We start from the raw sequence: 23,479 nt of genomic DNA, 5'->3' as shown, positions 1-23,479 counted from the left end.
TCTTGTGAAAACAAAATGGTTTATTTGCTTGAGGCAGAACACAGGAGAGTTTGAGGTGCTGCCAGTGCCTGAGGCCCTCGCAGTGGCAGGAACTGACTGGCTGGAAATATGTCCAGACAATCACAGTGGGGGAGCCAGGACTCTGATGAAGAAGAAGGTGGAGAAAACCCCCTAAGGCTATTGCCAGTTTGACCTGAAGGAAGATGCCTCCATGCGTGGAGCATGGTAATTTACCTGGCACCTACTCTTGCAAAAGGAAATACTAGCTAAGTATCTGAGAGCGCTTGTCCGTGTACCTGCTGGTTGTTCCAATCTTTGCTTCTGAAAAAGGGGGAGATCCCCAAATCTTGCCTACTCTAGTCAGCTGTGCCCCAACAATGGTGAGATTCAGGGGAAGTAACGCCTTCAACCACCTAAAAGCAACTCACAGAAACTCTGAAGCAGGAGATTTGATTATGAATTGTTGTTTCAATGTGGAGCAGCACTCTGAGAGTAGTATTTACGCTTAAATTATAGTAACCATTTTATATGATGCAGTTGAGGTGAATGTTCCTGTGGGATTTAAAACTTTCTGAGCTTCATAATGGCCATAATGTAGAACTCAAGCATTGTGCAAATAAAATAAATTGCAGTTAATGGTGTGTCTGAGAAATAAACCACACGTGTATTTTACATTCATATCATCTGACGAGAATGAGTTGCTTTTCCAATGTAGAGTGCAATTTAAAAGGAAAAACAAATATTTAGAGCATATTTGTTTGGATGTAATCATATGTACATGAAGTCATATATTCACAGTTCAGCTGTGTTTGTTTCAACATGCAAGGCTCCAGACCTCATATCTGACATAATGACAGTTGTATGTCAAGATGCCTGGCAGCTGTATACATTTAAGTGTGCCGTGCTTGTAGCAGACGAGATCTGCATGGGAGATGAACGTGGAGGGTCTGAGGGCTGTATGTCCTGCTGGGGTTTCACAGAGTTTCATCACACTTGATGTCTGCCCCAATTCTCCAGCTGCTGCAATCCGGTCCCTATCACAGAATGCCAGAGTTTGTTTAAAAAATAAATAATCTAGCCTTTGTAGTTCCAGAGAAAATTGAAAACATGAATCTTAATTGAATCCTCACATTATTTTTCATTTCCAGTTTATAAACCAGTCTCAGATTGGCTGTGTTTAGGTACAGCGTGGGAGTTGCTTGATGCATAAGTTTTGTTTGCTTGGGTTTGGTGATAATGGTAAGGTCTTAATTTTGCTCCACCTTTTTCCCTACACACGTTCAATACGCGCATTTCTAGTATCCAGCAGTCTGGTCAAGGATGTTATAACTTGCTTGTAGGATGATTGGGAAAGTGGAGAAGGGAACGACACACTTGTGCCCTCATGCTGTATCATAAACTCCCTCTGGAGAGAGAGAAGTTTGTTGGTTTGGGGTTGGGTTTGGTTTGCTTTGGGGGTTTTCTGGTGTCAAGTAAAATACATTACTCCCATATTCTTGTAAACTGGCTGTTTCATATTCAAGATTATTTTTTTTTCCCACTAAACTTGGCAAAGTCCCTGACCTTTGTTGCAGATTATGCACATGCCAACTTTCTGAAACAAAACAGTTTTAAGTTACTGAAATGCCAAAAAGTGTCAGAACCAGTTTAATGTGTGATAAACACTGTGTTCCTATTCTTGGATAACCAAGTTTCTTTAGCCTTTATGAAAAAAAAAAAAAAAACAAACCAACAAAAAACCCAAACCTTTCATAGGCTGAGAAACATAAAAAGAATTCCATTGAGAAACATTAGTGGGTGTGAAAGGGCAGGAATGTGAGGTCTTTGCTAATTGGAAGCACTCATATTAGTAATGATGAAAATAGCAAACAGCATTGGAGCAGTTATAGCAGCAATACAGGCTGTTCCTGTCTGGCTTCTCAGGTGATTTTCTAAAATGGCTATTTTGAGTATGTTTCAGTCTCTGCATAATCTAAAATTATTAAAGGTCAAATATGTGTTCATTTCAATACAGTCTTTTTCTAGAGGAAGACTCAGTTAATTTGTTTTTTAATGGCTTTAACCTTTGTGACGGTTGTAGGATATTCCTCCACAAATTCCAGGCGTCTCCAAGGGATGCTCCAGGCAATTTACCGAGATAACAAAATACAAATCTTGGGCACAGGTAGTTACTGGCTCAGGACTGTGAGCTGTCCCACTTCCCTAGGGCCCTGCAAGTCATCTCGCTTTTACCTGCTGCGTGATTGTCCCTCGGCTTTCTGTAACATTTTGCCCAGGCCCTTCTGACTGAGACTGCAGAACAGGTGTTTAGGCTCTGAAAACTGTATTTTCCCCCTGTTGTCTGCCTCACGCCCTTGACCTGAGAGAACGTTCCTCCCCAAGGTGGTGGAGCTCCACATTTATGCCCAGGCCTCACAGTGGGACTCCTCTTGGGTCCCCAAAACCAGGCGGTTGCCACCTTCTCATTTCTCGTTTGCCCAGTGTTCCCAGCTCAAAGGCAAGCACCAGCCCCTTTCACTTGCCTTTCTCAAGATTAATTAGGGCGAGGACCACAATGACAGTATAGCACTGTCTTTTTCTGAATTCCTTGTTTCGGTTGTTTTTCCACAACGTGAATGGTTCCTGACTAAATGTGCTGTGGTTGTTGGTGTCTGAGACGAGGGGGAGATTTCCTCACTGTTTCCCAGCTCTCTGAATCTGGACGGCTTCAAAACCTGTGCCCCAGTGACAACCCATTAACAGTGCTGTTTCCTGAGCATCTTCCAGAGTTTTGGGGAGAAAACCCACTACGTATAATTAGGGAGAGCATGACGACCACACTGGAAAAAAATAACTGATAATCGAAGTAGTGCAATGAAAAATGCTCCTCTGTGAGCAGTAGTTTGTTCAGAGATGATAACACCACCGTCTTTTGTTTTCAGGTGTGGCTTGATCTTTTGAAGCCTGTTATGAAACAGATTAGAAGTAAGTACTTCCTTGCTGTCATTTATTTTGTCAGTCTGAGAGTACTTGAATAAATTAGGACTCTGTCAGTTGGGATCTTTACCTTCTCAACTTTCTTCACTGAATTTTGTTTGGCTTATTTTTTATTTCTCGTCTGTCTTTAAAAGATATACTGTGAAATTATGTCACATGAATGTATGAAGGGGCTGACCCAGTAGGACACTAAGGTTTAGTCAGTCACTAGAAGAGGCAGTGGTGGCAATGGAGGGAACAATTTGGTAGAGAAAAAAAGAGTGCAGTAAAAGAAGGATTAAAGGAAGCGTACACTGCCAAAAGGTAGCAGTAATCAGGATAAAAGAACGGGAAGACATTATTACTGAGAAGGAACTAGCAAATACATTACAACTGTGTGGTACATTGCTGCAGAGCTTGGAACTATCTGAGACCAAGAGGAGGAAGCAGGTTGGAATAGGGCCATCAGGGAAAGTTATGGTGGGTGGTGGGAAAAGACAGGAAATTGTAAATAGCCATCAGCTCTGGGAAGAGTAGAAGTGAACAGGAAAAGTTATGGCGATTTTGTTTCTCTGTCAAATATCAGCAAAGATCTTCATTTATTGAGCTTTGCCATGGAGATTAAGTTTTCCTAGGTGCTTCTCTGGTCATATTAGTCTGAGTGTATGCTCTGACACCTCTCCCTCTCACGAGAGAGAGATGCATTGGTCCTTTTGTCACTGATCGTACTTGTAACAAACAGAACAAATGAGCTGCTGTTAAAATAGAAATAGTAATTGCTGGTGGACTTGAAAAATAGAGTGTATTTTAGCGCTCTCCTGTTCTGAAGGAAGGAAAATAGACATAATGTATTTTATTGGATCAGCTGATGTAATTACTAAAACCAGACTTGGTTTTGGCAGAGTATCAACCAAGTTACTGTTCTCTTTTATTGTGTGTAAATTTTATTGTGCAGTCTCTAAATAGCCTGAATACTAACGAAGGATAGGAGGTTTGCATGTATGTAGGCAGTGCAGGTTCCATGAGTCATCCCTTGTACATCATTCCGTGTAACAAAATTTGGCCAGTGTGTTACTGATGGTTCACTAACTTCCTTTGACGTTTCCCCTAGGACCGAAGCACGTTGTTGTAAAATTTGTGGTAAAATTCTTCCCACCTGACCACGCTCAGCTGCAGGAGGAACTGACAAGGTTAGTAGCTGCATGACTTTTTTTTTTTTTTTAATATTGTTATTAAATCTCTGGTGGGCAGAGGGGAGAACATAGAATTTGAGATGATTGGATGAGGATCGATAGCTGCCCCTTAGTATTAGCTTGATGTTATTTGTCCCAACCTTGAATGCACCTGAAAAATAAGCCCTAACATTTAGTTGCAGTCTGCGCTGAGCGGTTCTGCAAAGTGCAGGAGTCCTTTGCCTCCTTGGATTTGGGGTCCTGGGAGAGCTTCGCTCCCCCCAAGAATAGGCAGTTCAGCAACAGAGTTCTCGAAGCCCCTTCGGCAGCGGTGTTGGAAGGGACCTAAGGCACGTGGTGGCATCCTGGGGCACTCCTCTGCTGAGGGACACGTGTTTGGGAGAGAGTTGTTGCAGCAGCATTGGACCCTATTTGTATAGCCAATGCAAATGGCAAAGGTTTGCACAGGTGGAAGTGTGACTTCGGAGATGGAGAAACGGAAAGGAGAGGGAATAAAATGAAAAGTAAGAGGAAGGTGGAGAAAGATAGGCACATATGCAGAAGGAGGTATCTTAAAGGTGTGTTTATTTTCAGTGAATTTTAAAAACTTCATTTTAGCTCTGAATTTCACAGGGCATTGTCATAAAGAGTCAAATTTCTCTGTGAGTAAATGTATATGTGAGGGACCTATTACGGTTCTTCCTCATTAACAGGTCTTTCCTTTATGTTCAGAAACATCGTTTTGTTGCAGTATTTCTTCACTGCAACTTTTCAACTCTTTTTCCGATCTACTATATTATTATGTTTTAATTACATTTTCCCATTCCGATTCAGTATTTTCACTATTAGTTTTTATTTTCAATCTTCCTACAAGATGAAGTCCTCTTTTACAAAGAGCTCTTGTGTCCTTATGACCTGCTTTATAAAGAACAAGTCCACCTTTGTGATGTTCTCTGTTTATCTCTGTCTTATTTTGGTAATGGAGCAATGGAATGGAAAAAAAAAAGAAATTATTGATATCTCTTGCTGGCCTGGACAGAGAAAAGTAAAATGTGGGGTAGGAAGAAAGAATGTTTACTTGAAAGACTGAGTAAAAACAATAAAGGGATGAATGGGAACTCACAGTATGGTGTTACTAATGAAACATTTCTGTTTCCAAATAGATATTCTGCATATCAGTTGCTTAGTGTGTGAACTGTAAATTGTTTTTTGGGTGATCTCTTTCTGCACCTGGAGATGTGTGTCTGAATCCTAATGACTTTTTTTTTTTGTTAGATTTTAACTGTGCGCGCTAGGGAACTTGAATATATGTACACAGCATTGTGTAGGATGTGAAAGCATATCCACAGGGAACAGCTTCATCGCTTGAAGAAGCAGAGAATACAACACTTTTGGGCTATGTTCTTCTACTAGGGTGAATTTTGTATGGGTAGGCAGATGTCTGCAGGTTTCAAAAGGACATTATTTAGATATGCTATATTATTTCATGTACTGTGTATGTTTCCATACTCCTCAAATCAGCTTGCCCTTTTCATTTAGTTTACCTACATCTCCTCATTCAGAAACTCACTGTTCAAATGAGAGCTTTTCACTGAACCTATTAAAATCTAGTCTTATTAAAAACTGTTGAGATCCTAGTGTGAGTTCTCCAGAGGAGCTGCAGTCTTTGGAAGGCTTGTTAAGGTGTCTGACCAGTTCAGATTTCATACCAACTGTAGGAGAAATGCCCACTGCTAGCTCATTTTTTTTCTAGGGAAGTATTTGATGCTGCGTGGAGGTAAGCAATTTTAATTCCTGTTGAAGCTAGAAGAAATTTAAATGTTGAAATAATGTCATGGACTTGTGTTGTCTCTGCACTTAAACTGTTGATGTAGAATTGCCCTATGTGGCTGAGATGGTTTGGAGACGATGTTAAAAATGGCTGGTGCACAGGCGGTGCAGGTAATGGGGCCATGAAAGTATCAGAGCTAGCTAGAGTTGTTTGATCGAGATCTTGCTCCTTGTTTCCCGGTGAGTACCAAGGTGGAAGTTTAGAGTTCTCCTTCTATTCTACAAGAATTAACTGATAACTCTAAATCACTGGTTTATCTGGCATTTCTTCATAGTTACAAGCAGCTCCATTATCTAGTGCTGCTTGCTGCGTGGTTGCTGAGCACTTAATAGCTGTCACATTTGCTTCCACCGTCATATCTCATTACTCTGGTTCCAAGGGAGGGAAGGAGCGAGAAAGAGAGAGATGTCTTAGTTCTGCAAAGCAGCCATCATGTAAGACTCCAAAGGCTGTAATACAGTATCTGTTATATTTTATTTAGCCTCTAAACTTAGGAAATTCAGATCATTTCTGTGGCTTACAAAAAGTGAAAGGAACATGTAGTCAAAACCAGAGTTGGCGTTGAAATACTTTCCAATCTTTCCCCTCATGCTTCGTGTAACTCTGTTCACTTTTGTTTTGCAGGTACCTATTTGCATTGCAAGTGAAGCAGGACCTGGCACAGGGAAGGCTAACGTGTAATGATACCAGCACTGCCCTCTTAATCTCACACATAGTACAGTGTAAGTTCCCTTTTTTCTTCTTTCCAGGAGGATAAACAGGATGATTGGCTGGACATGCTTTGCTGGGTTACCTGTTAGTAGCTGCCATAGGGACAGATTTAAGCCATATGGACAATTTATTGTATTTCTGTATAATGGCATTCAAATACAGATAATTTACTCTTTCAATTAAAGAAGAGCTCCCGGACACTGGATTTACATTTTTTAAAGCACTGCATTCGATAGTCTGCCTAGGATCATTTAAAAAGCAAACGTTGCAGGCAGTGGCAAACAGGTTGAATTCTTCTGAATTCCTGTTTTATTACACTTTGTATCATGTCAGCAGAGCATTCAAATTCCTGGAGATCTGTATGCTGTCTAGAGAATGTAGTAAATAAACATGCTTAGAATGCCAGACTAAATCACAGTCCTAAGAGGAAACTGGTAGGGAAGAAAAAAACAACAGATTTTAAGCTTTTTTTTTTTTTTTTTTTTTTAAATTGCAAAGTTTGCACAATAAGACTGTTCAGTAGAATCATACATTAACTTTGTTCATCATATCAAAGCTTCTTTTAGCTTCCAGACCACCTGAAAGGCAGCATATGTTTTCCATTTCAAGACTTTATGGATACTCATCTTGAGAATAAGATTAGGAAAAAACATTTAGTAGCATGTATAATGGTCATAATAGACCATTGTTTTGAATGGTCATTGTACAATTCAGTATTGCATATTTCCACTGAAATGCTGTTGTATGGAAATTGCAGTCAACAAAGACATTCAGAAGCTCTTTAGTGATGAACAGAAAAATCTCATGATCCTTTGTCCTTGGCTGTTTGAGTGTTAGGACAGTTTCTTATCAATTGCTGTTGGAAAGGCAACTATTGCATGGTTTTCTGTTTGCTATGGTCGTCATTGCCCAGTGTGCCTGAGTAGCAATAAGAAGCTGTACAACAGTCTCTGAAATTCTGTATTCCTCATACCATTTTAAAACTGAGTATTTTTGCAGCGCAGACCTTTAAAAATAATAAAAATAACCTTGACTAGCGAGCTTTTTGTGTCTTTTAGTTTTTCCCATTATGGTGTCCAGCATGCCAGCTGTAGTTCTTTCCTTGTTTAAGCTGGTTCTAACTTCTTTTCGTCTCAGGAAAAAAAGTCTTGATCATTTGGGGGAAATTGATTATAATTTCTTACACTGCATTCTAGGAGGGTGAGTTTTCCTACTAAATGTCTGTGCACCAAAGAAAGATGTTGGGGAGAGGACACCCTAATGCATGTGTCCCTCTTCATTTGAGGTATTGCTTCGTGATCATCCTCTCTTGAGCTCTTATACTCTATATGCATTATTTTCCTTATGATTTCTACTTAGATCCTATTTCATGTCTTACTCATCTCTTATTGATTACTCAGTTAAATTCTTCACTGAACCATCTACAGCTGTGGTGTCTGAACTTCTCAGAGTGCAACTGCTAGCTTGTTTTCCTAAAGCAACAGCATAAGGGGATAAAATATAGGATGTCCTTTCACCTTTACAAGTTGTCCCTTTCCCTTCTCCCCACGGTCAAACTCAAATTTAATTCAGTGTTTTTTCAAAATTCCTCCCTTATACACTTGGCCATTCCCCCTGACACACCTATGCAGGCTGGCAAGAAGCATTCATTTCCAAGTGTGCAAAAATGGCAAATCACCACCATTGCTCTTATGCTGCTGAGATGCATTATACTGTTGGATTAAATAATTTTCCTCAGTAACTGGAAATGATCACGATGCATTTGAAATCTTTCTAGTTCTTTGTCCACTTCACCTGTGAGCATGAGGTGCAGAGTGATTCTGAACTGGGATTTTAGGAATCAAGTAGTACTCTCCTTATGGGGAGAGTAAGGTAAGATACTTCTGTACTGAAAAACAGAGCTTTTCCATCATGTCAGAAGGAGAGATTTGAGAGATTCATCATGCAGAAGTGAGGTAGTATTCACAGAATCTGAACTGCCATTTTGGGCAGAGGGATGTTATGCCTCATGGTGCACCTGCAGTGCTGCTTCTCCTCGCCATCTCCTGACTGCAAGCTGGACCTTTTTTTTGGTGTTTATGATTTTTCCCCCTCTCCCTTTTTTTGTGTAACAAGTGTTTGCTAGAAACCACTGCTAAAAGTTTGCAACTGTCTCATTTATTTATGCATCTTGTGTCTCCAACATTTTTCTGTGAAAATTTTCTTTGCCAAGAGTCTATAGCTGTATCTCACCCACATGGCTGTCTTTTGTATTTATTTTCTTTCTAGCTTATTATTCAGTAGCAAAAAAAAATTACATATTTGTCTGCAACAAAAATAAAACTAGACAGCTGATAAGAGTAATGATATCAAAGTGGCAAGATTGAGAATGCAGGAGGCTAAGTATTGTATGTCTTATTAATGCTGTGCCTGCGAGCAGTTTCCATGGGGGATATCTGATTCCAAGAGGCCCTTATATTATGTATACAAGCTTATGTCAATGTTACAGACTGTTATTTATATGAAATCATAATATGACAGCAAATGGGTTTCTGTTAAATTAGCATGTATGTTACAGAATGAAATTTATATTTGAAACATTCTGTTTAAAAATACCTTAAAAGCATTGTAGAAAGTGTAAAAAGTGAGAGGATGCTTTGATACTGCAAATGATGCAGTAAAGTGAGTGTGTGAAGTAAGAAGATGGACTGATTAAAGGAAAAGAGTTGAAATACAAAGCATTAGACATATCAGAAGTGCTAATGCAGATGGAATACAGCATGGTGTAATGCATTTGCAAGATAAGAAAAAAGGGAGCATCAGTGGAAATCAATCTTTGGCTAAAACACAAGAGAAGATTTTAAAGAAGAGTTATATGTGAGGCTGACAATATTCAAAATATGTCAAAATATAACTCCCTCTCATTCTAGAGGGACCACTACTAGAAAGGCATTTAAGGTAGAAAAGGAGGGCTGAGGAGAAAAGTAAAAGCTGTTGAGTACAAGGTCACAGAGAACAAATTCAGAAGTAACTTGAAAGCCGGGAGGACAATTTTGATAATGGATTTGCAGTTGACAAATGCAGAGAACATTATAGAAATCACGTAGAGGTGAAATAAGACTCTTCTGTACTCTTGGCTCTGAAGAAAGCCCTACAGAAGGTGGTTTAAGTCCATCCGGGTACAAGGATGTACAGGGTATGAACTGCATTTTAAAGAATCGAGGCCCGTGTTATTTGAGGTGTTGCAAACTTAGGTGGGTTTATGGCTTCATTAAAGAAGAGAAACTTGCCTTTCATTTGAGTTAGGGTTAAAAACGGACCCTAAAGATTTGTGATGCTGGGGTGAGTAAAACTGGAGTGAGGGAGGTGTTTCTGAGATGGGGACAAAAGGGACATTTTACAAAGGAGAATTCTCAAAGATTCTGTAGTATTTCTCCTGTCTCAAGGAATGATTCAGAGCAGATGGGATGAGGTGGAAATCAGATAGTCTCAGTTATCAATTCTTTTCCACCTCTGACCTCCAAAGTATAAGAAGTCATCGTGTGGCTGCAGGCAATTGGGGTTGAAAGGTTACTGCTCTGTCATTCATAGATGCTTTGGTCCTCATCTTCCCTGCCTACACAAGGTTATTGCTCCCCCTCCGCATTTGCAGGTACATCCGATCCCAGGCAAACTTTTGTCAGAAATCACCCACAGTGTTTTAAACATCATCTGAAACCTTTCTTTTTTCCAAACCAGCTTGTTTTGGACAGAACTGGATTAAGGGTTCATTTACATGGGCAGAACTGAGCTGAGGATGAGGCAAGGATCTGAGGGTCTTGGGTCTGTGGTATCCCAGGTCAACTGCGCAACAACAGCATGTCTGACTGCAACCTGGATTTAATTTGAGGGTGCTGCATTTTAATTTCACTGACGTTATTAAGGTAGCAGCCTTTGTTGTAGCAATGTTGCTATTATTCCAGCAGGTTTGCAGGTAGAAGCTGCTGTGCTGTTCAGTGAAAAAGCTAACAGCAAGATTTTCAGAGGCATTCCAAGAATAGCAGGCAACAAGATAGTAATCTGGCACCCACACGTAGATTGCCTGCCCACCCCCGCCAAAAAAAGGAAATCTCACTGAATGGGCTGCAAAATGGAAGGTGGGTGTGACATACTGTTGCACACACGGTATTGAATAACTGCAGCAGATGGGAGCAACTTTGAGGAGGAGGGAGACAGAATGTGTCTCAAACTGCTGCAAAATTAGAGGAAGACAAATGTTTCATAACCCCATGAGGTAGAATACATGCCTGCGTTCAAACAAAGCAAACAAAACCATGTTTCAGATTTTCCCACAAAGGCTACAGTGTGGGGCATGGGCCTGGGGAGGAAGCTTGTGCTTGGCTGCTCCAGGGAAAGGCACCTGAGCACCATGATGCGTGTGAGAGAGAGGGATGAGTTCTGCTGAATTAGTGCTGTCCTTCCTCTCACCCCTGCCCTTACCCTGCACACAAGTCAAGGCAGCACTGTGATGCCTTCATTTGTGCAGTTGACATCCAACAGCCACTTAACTCGGTTGTGGTGGATGGGAGGAATCCTTGGGCTTCTTCTCACATATCTCGTGCTAACACAGAGAAGGGAGGAATGTGTGGAAGATAACGGTGGGAATCTGAGTCGTAAAACCATGACACAGCTTGCAAGAAACTGCGTTTGCTTCTCTGCCCTCTTCCCAGCTGTCTGCACCTTTTGGATTGCCTGAATAATTCAGATTTAATATAATGTTTTAATAGACTTTTCTTAAAATTCTCCATAGCTGAGATTGGGGATTTTGATGAAACCATAGATCGTGAACACTTAGCGAAGAACAAGTATATACCTCAGCAAGAAGCACTAGAAGACAAAATCATGGAATTTCACCGTAGCCACATGTAAGCCCTTTTTGTTCTTGTTCTTGGCCTTCTTTTCATTTAGAGTAGTTCTAACTGTAAATATATGCTAGATCATAAGTACAAAAGAGATTTGGACCTCTGAGTTTCTCAGTTTCTCAGAGGTTACTTCTCAAAAAACATTCAAGCCTATGAATTTCCTGAAGGTTACTCCTGCCTTTCTCCCGTCATCATAACAAGATGTTTAAAGAGCGATTGATTTTGATATTCATTCAAGCATGCCGTTATTTTACAGTCTATTTCATACAAAATGCCTCATTGCTGATTTTGTGCATGCAGGTATGATTGCAAATTATGACTGATCAGTCAGGCACTTCTGACAGCAGTCTTTCTGATTTCAAGGACATTGAATGTTGCCTTTTCACCTTTCCATGCTGTATTTAGAGATGGGTAAAGAAGGGGTTTATTGATAGTATTAGGAAAAGCACAAAGTGCTTGCAGAACTAGGGATTTGGGGGAGTAGGATTCAAGATGATGATGCAAATTGCTATCCTAAGACCTGGAGAAAAGACTAGTAGTAAGAAGATGGTTAAAAGAATTATAAATAAGGCATAGGAAGGTATTTTTTGCTGTCAAGAACACTTCAAGACTTGAACAGTTTCATTTTGAGTTACACTGAATTAGATATGAGTGGTAGGGAGTTCTATAACAGTAATAATCAAAACTTTTGCATAATTTCATCATGATTAATTTAGTGCTTATGGGTTCCCATACATTTATGTTAAGGTTTTCATGTCTTCTGTTTTACTTCATTTGGGTATTGCATTCACTTTTACAATGAACAACATCCTTACACACTTCTATTTATGATTTATTTTTTTTTTTAGGAATACAGCATGTTTTTCCAATGGAAAATACAAAGAGAGGTAGTGAATTCTGTTAAAGTTAATGGTTCAAAATCTAGCTGTATCGGGTGTCTCAGAATTGGAGCAATCAAAATTTCTAATGGACTGTAAAATCTGTGGATTCTTTGGTATTGGTTTAGACTAAGATAAAGTTGTTGTTCTCTCTGATAAAAATCTGGGGACATAGAAAAACCATACGGATATTATACCTCTGGCAGGTTTCAGTCTCTTTGATGAAATGTCTCTTTGTTCACTAGAGGACCTGTTGATCTCTATTAAAAGGTGTGAAGAATTTGTGTGCCTTCTCTGTTTTCTTTCTCAAGGGGACAGACACCAGCAGAGTCTGACTTCCAGCTTTTGGAGATTGCCCGTCGGCTGGAGATGTATGGAATACGCTTGCATCCAGCCAAGGACAGGGAAGGGACAAAAATCAACCTGGCTGTTGCCAACACAGGCATTCTGGTGTTTCAGGTTAGAGCTGCTCAGGGCATGATTTCGTACTTTATAAAGTAGAGAGATCTCTTACAGCAATAAGAATTCAGGACCTCAGCCATGTCTAAAAGATTTTTGTTGGGAAAATTCAGGAACTTCCAATTATTTTCTAACAGTGACCTTAAACCATTTATAGCTGCATTAGGTCCTTCACTTCCAGGGACTCTTACCTTATTTGCATGCACAGGGTAGAACTCCATGTGCAGCCACAATGTGCTGTTCAGGATGCAAACTGATCCGCAGCTCACAATTTGCAAGTTGGTCATGCTGACACCTCTTACATACAGGAGCAGGTAGGTCTTGCAGGAGTGGTGCATACTAAATGGGTGTGAAGCAGGGACAAATAAAATAACAGACAACTGGACTACATGGAGAAGGATGTAGGCATCAACTAAATGGGTTGCTAGTAAAACACCCAAACTGAAGCACAGGTTGAAACGTGAGAAAACCAGGATGTTGTTAGAAATGCACATAACTCAAATAATTTTATGTTCAGACCCTTTCCCTGCTACCGCACAATTTTTTCATCAGCTGAAGTAATTAGTTGCAAAGCCTTATAAATTAAGACTGTCTTACAGCTGAAAGTATGTGTCCACACAAAACAGCGTGAACCTCACTGAGTCCCAGCAGACAGCTGGGATCCTTCTGTAAAGATGTAGCTGCTAGTTGAAGGCCCAAGGCCTGATTTGTAAAGCTCTAAAACTCAGTCGTCTCTTCTTGTCCTAATGTGTTTGGGACTTTCAGAACAGTTTTGGGGTTTGGGTTTTTTTTTGGTTTTTTTTTTTTGGAACTTTCAGAAAAGCTTGGAAGTTTTGCTGGATCAAGCCTGAAGACTGAATGCTGAAAAGGAAGTCAGGTTCTGACCTGCTGGAGTCTGCCCAGAATTGGCATCTGGCAGTAGGCTTAGGGCTTCCTTCAAGCACTTCATAGGGCAAGAGCCTTAAGTTCATCCTTTTATTTTGGATATAACTGATAAAAATTGAAATATGAAGACCTCATTAGAATGACCTCAAGGAATATAAAGGTTCACTCACAAATGGCACTAGCAGTAGTCAGGCTTATTTTAAAGCGTGCCATTTATTTAGAAATCGGTGTCAGTGCTGCTGAATATTCTAAGGGAGATTAATTATGTGATTCTTAGACAGCAGGTTGACTTAGCAGACATCATCACACTGTCATTACTCCTACATCCGTCTGGTGACGACGCCCAAATCAACATGGGTTTCTGGATTTAGCAATCCTGTAGTAGCTCTCTGAAACTTCCGTGCTGTACTGTAGGCATGTTTGTATTGAAATCTTTACTGCACAAACTGCTGTAATGGATATTTTAAAATAATACCTCTAATACCGTCTAACAAAGATTAAGAACGAGACTTCTGGGATGTAGGGGCTAATGATGCAGTGGCTGGGAATTGTAGCATTTTGAAGATAATTTCTCTCAGGCTAGCTGTTTGCTTCTGGTTTTTGGTTGCTGTTTTTTGGGGGAAAAGCATTTTTTGACTCTTCAGAGACAAGTAAGTTATTTGGGTTCCTTTTACTTCTGTTGCTCCCCATGAAAGGTCAAAATACTCCCAGTATTTTGTATTTCCAATACAAAACTTTCAGTTGCTGCCCTCCCCCCTCCCCAGTTAGGTAACATTTAAAGGGGTGTTTATTTTGCGCTGTAGACAGACAAAGAGGAAGGAAATCTACCCCATCAAAGTGAGGTGACACGTCAGGTGTCTGGATTCCCTGGGTTCCCTGTAGGTGGTAGAAAGAGAAGGAGGCATCTCTGGGATGTGAGTTAGTCCTCTGAAAAATCTGAGTCTGCATAGTGGAACAAGATAACATCATCTGGGCAAAAGCTGGGCCACCCTGTTTTGTGCCATGATACTGGGTCAGATGGCTTTCACATCAACTCAGTATACCTAGTCCTATAAATATGCAAGAGTTTAACCATAAGAACCTGCCTTCAGTCACAGCACCAGATGTTTATGGTTTGCATTATCAGAGGATAAATGATAAGAAATATTATAATTTCAAGTGAAGTGAATAGATGATTAATTTATGACAAGCTTTCTTTAGTGGTCTACATTTTTCCATTCAGATCTGGAATGCTTAAACTCTGCTGGCTTTTTTCTCTGTAGGGTCACACGAAGATCAATGCCTTCAACTGGGCTAAGGTTCGAAAGCTGAGCTTCAAGAGGAAACGTTTTCTGATCAAACTGCGGCCTGATGTGAATGTAAGTCCTTGTCAGGAACTGAACTTGACAAAAGGTTATTTGGTAAATTTCTACTGACAGATCAGACATATGTTTTTATCACCTCAATAAGATTTTTGGTTTTTATCACCTCAATAAGATTTTTGGTTTTTATCACCTCAATAAGATTTTTGGTTTTATTACATTAATTGCTTATGTTCACTGTTGGTACTGCACGCATCAACCTGGCGTCTCAGGTGAGCAGTCCTAGCAAAGGAAATGTAAACTGAATGTCACAGAGTCATCTTCTGCTTGCGACTCTGGTACTATATCATCAATTCTTAAGTTATAGCATGTAAACCACCTCTTCTCATTAAAGTTAAGACCACTTCTTTATTTCTGTCATATTTGCCAATGAAAGGAAGTTTGAGCAATAGGTCTGATACTGCCAAGCAGACCAGCGATATCTCAAAGTGAGAAGGATACGGTCTGTTAAGCCTGAACGCCAATGAGTTGGGAAAAAGCTTTTTTTTGTAGCATAGCACCTGCTTTGTCAATGCATCTCTGTAATATATGTTGCTTGCTTGCTTACATTGCAAATGCTATCTCAATTTTCAGAGTTCGTTCCAGGACACCCTGGAATTCCTTATGGCCAGTCGAGATTTTTGCAAGTCTTTCTGGAAGATCTGTGTAGAGCATCATGCCTTTTTCAGGCTTTTTGAGGAACCTAAACCAAAGCCCAAACCCGTTCTTTTTTCTAGAGGTTCATCATTTAGGTTCAGGTAAGACCTGCATTCTTCTTTCCACCTTTGTCACCTCCCCATTTCAAAATCACATCCATAATGATCTAGAATTAAACCTATTATTTTCAGCTCCCTTTTTTACACTGTATTTTGCTCCTTTATATTTTCCATTGCATCTTCTCAGCCAAAACAGTGTAAAGAACATAATATGCAAAAAGCCTGCATTGATTTTGTAGTAGCTGTTGCAAAGTAGCTTTCTGGAAGTAAGATATAAAGTATTTAGGTTCCACCTGGTTTCACATAAGAAAATCCACCTGTGTGCTAAGCAACACTAGCTAGCAACTTTTTGGCACTCTTTGGATCCTCTGCTTCTAGGATCAGATCTCTCCTATGTATTAGAGTAGAGATTTGTATTTTCATTGCATGTCCCTGTGGTAAACCCATCTCTATGCAGTTAAAAGCAATGGCTTGTCTTTATGCTGAGACGTTTATGCTTGCAAAGAATTTATGTGAGATGACCACCGATGCTAAGGCCATGTCTACCTGCATTATTGTGAGAGCTGTAGAAAAGTTTTTAATGGTTGGGTTATTGGGTTTTTTCTTACACTGGCAGAAGCCTCATTGGAGATATTGTATTGTGTATGCCAGGGGGGAAATCCTTTTATTCATACAGTTTATTTTGTTTGCAAAGGTGATGTAAGCTGAAAAGCCAGAAACCCTCTTTGCTGAGATAAACTGTACGTTCTAGTTGCCTTGCACAAGAACATAGTAAATACGGCCATTCTAACTCTCTTCCCACTTTGTTTCCTGCCTGCAAAGTAAATTAAGTAAAATGGAAGGACCTATGTTAGGGTAAACAAGCTATAACTTAAGTTTCTCCCTGAGTAAATAGACTGTAGCTGCATTCAAGTCTACCTCCTGGTTTGGAGAGCAAGTTCTGGCTACATCCTTCACTCACTGTGGTGTGTGTTACATATATTCAGTAATTTTTTCCAGGCCTTGTGGTACTTATGTTAGTTGAAAACCTCTAATGAATGGGAAGGATTTGATTCTCTATTGAGCATTCTTGAGGTGTGGGTTTCCTTTACTGCTCTCAGTTCCCTTTGGAGTTTATAACTGTGCACAATAGGAAGTGCTAGGCTTTCTCACTACTTTTTCACAGCCTGTAGCAGAAGGGGAGAAAGGGATTTCCAGCCTAAATCTCTGCAGAAAATGTATATATGCTTATATAGCTTATATATATACTAAACACAGTTGACGTGTTTAGTAGTAGCAGCTGAGTCATGAAATACATTTCAGCAGTTTTCATCTTGGTTCCAGGCTTTACTGATACCAGGTAAGGCTGGCATTTGACTCGAGAGGATTCAAGAATGTTTTCAGTTCATGAGAGGAAAACTTAACCCCTGCTTCGCTTTCTATTGTGGTGACTTCCCAGTAATGTAGTACCCTGTAAAGGGCACACAACTGATTTTAAGCAGTTCTGAAAAGGCATCAAAAAGTAGCTCCATAGCAAAAAAAGAGGCAAGTAACATGCAAAATGATAAAAATCTGTGTGTATCTGACCAGTGGCTCCCCTTCCTTATGATTCTATGTGAGTTTCTGCTAATAGTGACAAATACTTTTCTGGTTGCTGTGACTTCATATGCAGGCCACATACATGTCTATGATGACCAGGTGGTATATTGCATTAAATATTTTAACTGTGGTTTTCTTCCAGTGGTCGGACTCAGAAGCAAGTTCTTGACTATGTTAAAGAAGGAGGGCACAAAAAAGTGCAGTTTGAAAGGTGAGAGGAAGTAAATGAACTATCCCAATATGTTTTAATCAAATGATTTCCAGTTAGTTATATTGTAAGATCTTGGCACCAGTCCACGTAAAAAATTCCTTTTTCGCTGGTTTGACAGTTTATCACTTGTATAGTATCACCTTGGTCCTGAACGTTTTGGCGGAAGGTGGCACAACCTATAGTTTATTTAAAATCAATGGTCTTCAATCTGTTTTTCAGCAGTGACTGTTCTGCCATCACAGGTAACTTCCTCCCATATTGATTTGCACCCTCTTTGGTGGGTTGTGGTTAACATATGTGAACAGACATATTCATCTTAGAATAAAACTAAAAGGAACAGGAACAGGTATAGCCAACCTCAAGGGAGAGGTCTCCAGGGAAAGCTTACAACTTGCTAGAGCCAGTTCTGTCTGACCTCATCTTGCTCATGGTGAGCTGAAAGTAATGGCCAAAATTCCACGAAGACCATGACAACAGTTCATTGCTTATGTCTCATGTTCTGGTGATAAACCATTTTTGCTTCAGTACCTCTCCCTTTTCTTACAATGGTATGTTTGCAACGCATAGCACATTTAAATTTTACAGAATGGAAGAATGTTAATCTGATTTGGAGCAAACTTTTATGAAAGCTACCATTCAAAGGTTTTGTTTTAAAGAAGGCATGTCTCTTGATTCCTATTTGTAGAAAAAACTGAAATGGCTTCTTACTGTAATTTTCCTTTTATCTCCAGGAAACACAGCAAGATTCATTCCATCAGGAGTCTGACTGCACAGCCTTCAGAACAGCATACAGAGGTGCCAAAACAAGTCAGTGATGTTGGTGAAACCCTGGATCATGCCTTTTAAACATTTCTTGTTAGATTACCTTCCACTGATTGCTGTTTTGAAACTCTAGGAGCATAGTTTTCTGCTCACTTTCTGTTTAACTGGGAGCTGAGGAGCCCTGGGTGTCATAAGTTTTAGGTTCTGCAAGTGGAACAAGTTCATTTCCACTGTGGAACAGCATTGCTTCCAGACAACCAGACAAATACAAATAGTGAGCGTGTCTGAGCTGTACTTAACGAGCATCTGAAAAATTGCAATCCACAGTGTTACTGCTGGTCCCTAGGTTGTAGCTGGTTATTGCATCTGGGAAAAGTTTCTTTTCCTTCACTGGGGAGTCTTGGTTGCCCATGGCAAGCTGTGTTATTGTATTAACCAGGGAGGAGAAGAATTATTTCCTCAGAAAAATTATAGCTCTGAACTTTCAAGCCATTATCTCTGATAGATACGTAATGGATTTGTCTTATGTTAGTAGCTGTTACATATTAGGAGTTTGCAAATCCAATAGCCCAACAGTGGTGAGGATGCAGCAGCTGCATGTTCCCAGGTCCAGCCAGTAGTAATGCTGAGCATGTATTCACTGTGGGCACCCACATATACAATATATATACGTATACACACAGCCAGCCACACAGGTAAACACAGAGAACAGCTCTCCCACAAGACAGTGCCAGTGGCTGTTCCACTCCTTGGCTGATCAGGGTGAAAGTTCATTAGTGGAAAATAGGTAAACGATGCGGATCCCTCCTGCAGGTGGTCATAGACACTCAGTTTATCCAGTAGTGGGCCCCTGGATCCCCAGGTCTCCCAGTGGCTGGTACCTGGGCATAGAAACCCCTAAGGCTCACAGCCCCACTCCAATTGCTGGTACTCAGATCTGCAGACACACACACACGCGCTATGGGTTCCTCCAGTAACTAATCTTTGACTCTCAGTCTAGCCAGTAACTGACACTGGGATCCTCTGGTTCCTGGTTACCTCACACAGACACACACGCAAAGGTGTCTCTCCAATAGCTGGTACAGACCCAGGACATTGCCAGTAATTGACCCCCAGGCTTCATAGTCTTTCCAGTGTCTGGCCTGACTTATGGCTGCTCCAGTACTTGGCTTCCAACTCTCTTATTCTGCTCGTCAACTAGTCCAGTTTAATGTTTGCTAGCAATTACACATTGAGTTACCCAACCAACCAATATGCACGTGCACTGGTTTCTCCAGTTGCTGGCATCCCAGACACACCCAGACCATGGGCTGATGGCTCTCCTGGGACAGCCCCCAGAGGAGCCGGGTCAAGGAGCTTCATTTTCCTGACTAGGTTATTGAAGTTCCTCCACCCTGTGTCCGTGTGCTCATCTGTGTTTGTGGAGGCGAACCTTTAATCACATAACCTTATGTTAGGTAGAGCTTAAATGGCAGGAGCAAGCTACTAGATTAGTGTATTTAAGAATGCTACCCGAACCTTCACCTCCCTCGCATTGCTTCCTTTTGATATTCACAGGCTCCCTCATTTCTGCAAACCTAAGAACTTGGGAGAATTCTGTTATAAATGCAGCCCATTTCAAATATCTTTTAGCATTTTAATATCGCTAAGACAAGCTCAGGCAGATGCAGCATGGCTACTGGGCAGATTCAACATATTTATGCGTGCAGAAAAGCCAGCCCATGAACTAGTGGCAGGTATGCTCCAGGGATTGAATGTGGGGTGCTCAAAAGCCCACACATGGCTTTTTTAGTGTGTATAAGTAGGCTGTGCAGAATGTGTCTCATGTGTTTATCTTTTCCTCCAGATTCTCAGAGTAGTGCGAACAGGTTGATGTTCTTAGAGTGTTGATGGCTGCCTTAGGGCATGGAAGCACCTCAAATACCCCTTTTTACATATCACCACATTCTGTCTGCCTTTTCTTCCCTTGCTTAGCTTATGTATTTTTCTCTTCTTGAAGATCAGAGACTTCTGTTTTTTTAATTCTAATTGATTTTGAAGCTTGGGTTGCCTCTTCTGCTTTCAAGAGATTCCTATGTTGCTGCAGATGCAGTGCAAAATTCTGGTGCATAATTACACATAGCCTTTTCCCTCTGGCTCCCTTTCCTCCCAAACCTCTCCCCTCCCACCCCTCCCTCTCCCTTTGTTTCCCCCTTGCCTTCCCTCTTTTATCTTTCCAGAGCTCTAGCTTTGCCTATGGAGACGACAATGATGCTGCAGCAGTGCCGAGCTGCCGGCAAGGAAAGGAATTGAAAGCTTCAACAGAAGACACTGGACAGCAGAAGAGCCCTTCCTTGAAGAAGAGCCCAAAGGAAGGCAGAAAGGTGGATGGAGCAGTGGTGTCAACAGTGGAGGAAGAAGAGGAGGCTGCTAAGGACAGGATGCAGCAGAACAGACCTCAATCACAGCAACCAAGCACAGGTCCAGCTTCCAGGGCTGCTCATGGCAGCAGCACCTCCATTCCTTTCATTGACTGCAGTGATGTAGATAGCGAGTATGATCTCCTCAGAGGACAAATAACCCGGTCATATTCCCAAACAAATGACAATTATGAGGGTGATTTGACCAGTGGTGCCTATATTCACTACAGAGATGAAAATCGCAATAGAACTAGATATAGGGATTCCTCAGCCTCTATAAAATCTTGCCAGTATCTCTCTGAAGAGTACCTTGATGATAACCCAGCTAATCTCTCCTTCTATACCGGGGGAAGCCCCAGGATGCCAAGGCACAGCTCACTGGTTGATGAAATGTTTAGAGGGGCAGGGAGCCGTAGTCCACTGGCCACTCCATTGCCTCCCAGTAGCAAAGGCTCAAGCCCTAACATGAGCCTGAGCCGAACTGGCTCTCAGGGTTATGTCTCAGAAAATGGGCACGACTGCAGGGTGAGGACTGGGGAGGAGGATAGCCACGCCAGTAGCTGCCATGAGCATTGCAGATATTCTCCAGGTTCTCAACGGCCTCGTGCACAGAAAATGCCAAATCTCTGCAATAAATCGGTTACAGATCCATTTATCCTAAGCCAGATATCCTCAACCCCTGGGCAGGAATATAGATCAGAGAGATATTGTAAAGGAGGTGGAGTGACTAAGATGTCTTCTCCAGAAGGCAAAATGATGGCCAACGGTATGCCAGCTGGGGCACAGTCAAAGCAGAGCCCAGTCGTGCAGTCGCTGCATTCCAGTGGCGTGCTGGATCACATGGCTGCAGTCCAGATGATGGAGGGCTCCACCAGCAGTGGGACAGAATCTAGCGATTCCGACTCGGAAATCATTAACCCCTTCACTCACCCCCTGGTGTTTGGAAATCCCATTGTGTTGAGTTCCTCTCCCATGCCTAGAAATAAGTACTCCTTTGGAAGCCTTCAGCTTGATGAGGAGGTAGAGGAGGATGTGTCTGTTGGCCTCAGTGATGAGGATGTTGTGCAGGTCTTCAGCTGCTAGGGACCGGGGCGTATGAGACCAGTGGATACTGTGGCTGCTCATTAGAGCGGTTGCATCTTCTGGGGCTCGTAAAGGGTGGCTGGTAATAATTTCAGCGCATGGGCTATTTCAAACGTTATCGTTGTGCTGATCAGCCAGAGGGAACGGATGCTAGAAATACAATAACAAGGAGAAGTTTCGGTGAAGCTTAACAGTAATGCATCTCCTCTGAAAGGCAGGAGGAGAGGAAAATTGTTACTGATTTAGGTACCTTTGTAAGACTTTATACACTCACCTATTCTTTGTATGAAGTCATATTTTAGGTATATATTGTAGCTTCTTTGACACTTGACTAGTTATTTTGACAAAACAAACAAAAACAAAACTAAGTAGGTATGTTGTGCTATTTTGTATGTCTCTTACAATTTTTTTTTTTTCTCTCCCACATAAGGAGAGCAACTTATGAGTGCCTCAACAGAGTTAGGGGGAAAAAATTAAGCTTACGGCCAAATGCAAGACTTGTTGAAATCTTGAAATATGCTGGAAAATCTTTTCATAGCAAGAATGTGTTTGGTCTACTCATCTTCATAACCCATTTTATAATTTTAACTGATGAACTGAGGATACAAATTAAGCATGTATACAGGAACAATGACAGTATTGGCTTTTTCTTCAGTGGGTTCAACAGGCTGATTTGGTGATGGAGATTTTGAAACTCCAAACTCTTTCTTGGGCAAGAAAGAGAACTAGGTGAAAGATATATATAATTCAAGTGAAAAAACTTAGATTGAAACAGCTCTAATGAAGAGTGGTACTAGTATTACTTGCAAGGCAATCCTTTCTATCCTTTATCAGTGTAGTATAAGGATTAATTGCAAGAGATTTTTTTCCCCTTATTCTTTCAGTGGAATTATTATAGAGACATCAAAGATATGTTGTGGGTGATTTTTGGTGGGGGGGTTGGAGATGGTGGCTCTTTAATTTTATTTTTTGCTTTGATCATGAAAAATCTGTATCTGTACAGGATCCAATTAGTCTGTCGTAGGCTATTTTTTCCCATAGTGCCACCTCATAAATTTTTCATCCCCTGACACAGAGAATGATGGGACTAACTGTAGTCCAGGCTGATTGTCTTCTGTACTGTACATAGAGTAGCGAGATTTTGGCACATGTGCAGAAGGACAGAGAGACTAATTCTTTGTAAACTTCCTTTTCACAGGCTAAAAGTATTGAGAATTAAGGCTGTATCCTAATAAAATCTGGTTCTAGTTTCTCCAGGTTAACTAAGAAAATCCAGATGAAAGGTCTCCTGTATGTGAAGTGTCCTGCAGTTATTAGAGCTGAGAGACAAGATGTGCTCTTTAACACTGGCCTTAATTTTAACTTATATATATTTTTCTTGTGGGAGAAGGGAACTAAATCTGAGGATTTTAAGTGATGAACAGCAGCACTGACTGAACTGCAGGTCACTTGCAGTGATCTGCATCATGCAGTACATGCATGCAGCAATGATGAATCCACCCACATAAGTACCGATGAACAAGTTACAGGACTTTGTAAATCTAGACAATATAAAATTTTCAAAATCGTTTTTACAAAAATAATAAAATAAGAAGTCTTTTTAATTTTTCTAATGCCTT

At 40.8% G+C, this 23,479-nt stretch overlaps 1 protein-coding gene across 7 annotated transcripts in view; it reads left to right on the top strand.

Annotated features, from left to right (window-relative positions):
• FARP1 (FERM, ARH/RhoGEF and pleckstrin domain protein 1) overlaps positions 1–23,479 on the top strand; it is a 210,979-nt gene that overhangs the window by 142,617 nt on the left and 44,883 nt on the right. For 6 of the 7 annotated variants that reach the window (XM_030036356.2, XM_030036357.2, XM_030036360.2 and 3 more), the window contains exons 4-13: positions 2,922–2,964; positions 4,067–4,145; positions 6,583–6,680; positions 11,438–11,552; positions 12,739–12,886; positions 15,034–15,129; positions 15,706–15,869; positions 17,548–17,616; positions 18,348–18,423; positions 20,598–20,838. In XM_030036356.2, the coding sequence (XP_029892216.1) occupies positions 2,922–2,964; positions 4,067–4,145; positions 6,583–6,680; positions 11,438–11,552; positions 12,739–12,886; positions 15,034–15,129; positions 15,706–15,869; positions 17,548–17,616; positions 18,348–18,423; positions 20,598–20,838 (1,129 nt within the window). The remainder of the gene's footprint in view (positions 1–2,921; positions 2,965–4,066; positions 4,146–6,582; positions 6,681–11,437; positions 11,553–12,738; positions 12,887–15,033; positions 15,130–15,705; positions 15,870–17,547; positions 17,617–18,347; positions 18,424–20,597; positions 20,839–23,479) is intronic. The other variant, XM_030036358.2, reaches the window with a different exon arrangement.

The sequence above is a fragment of the Aquila chrysaetos genome, chromosome 14 (genome assembly GCF_900496995.4).
Source record: "Aquila chrysaetos chrysaetos chromosome 14, bAquChr1.4, whole genome shotgun sequence".
Taxonomy (NCBI): Eukaryota; Metazoa; Chordata; class Aves; order Accipitriformes; family Accipitridae; genus Aquila; species Aquila chrysaetos.
Note: the sequence above shows the minus strand (reverse complement) of the source record. Positions and strands in the feature narration are given on the sequence as shown.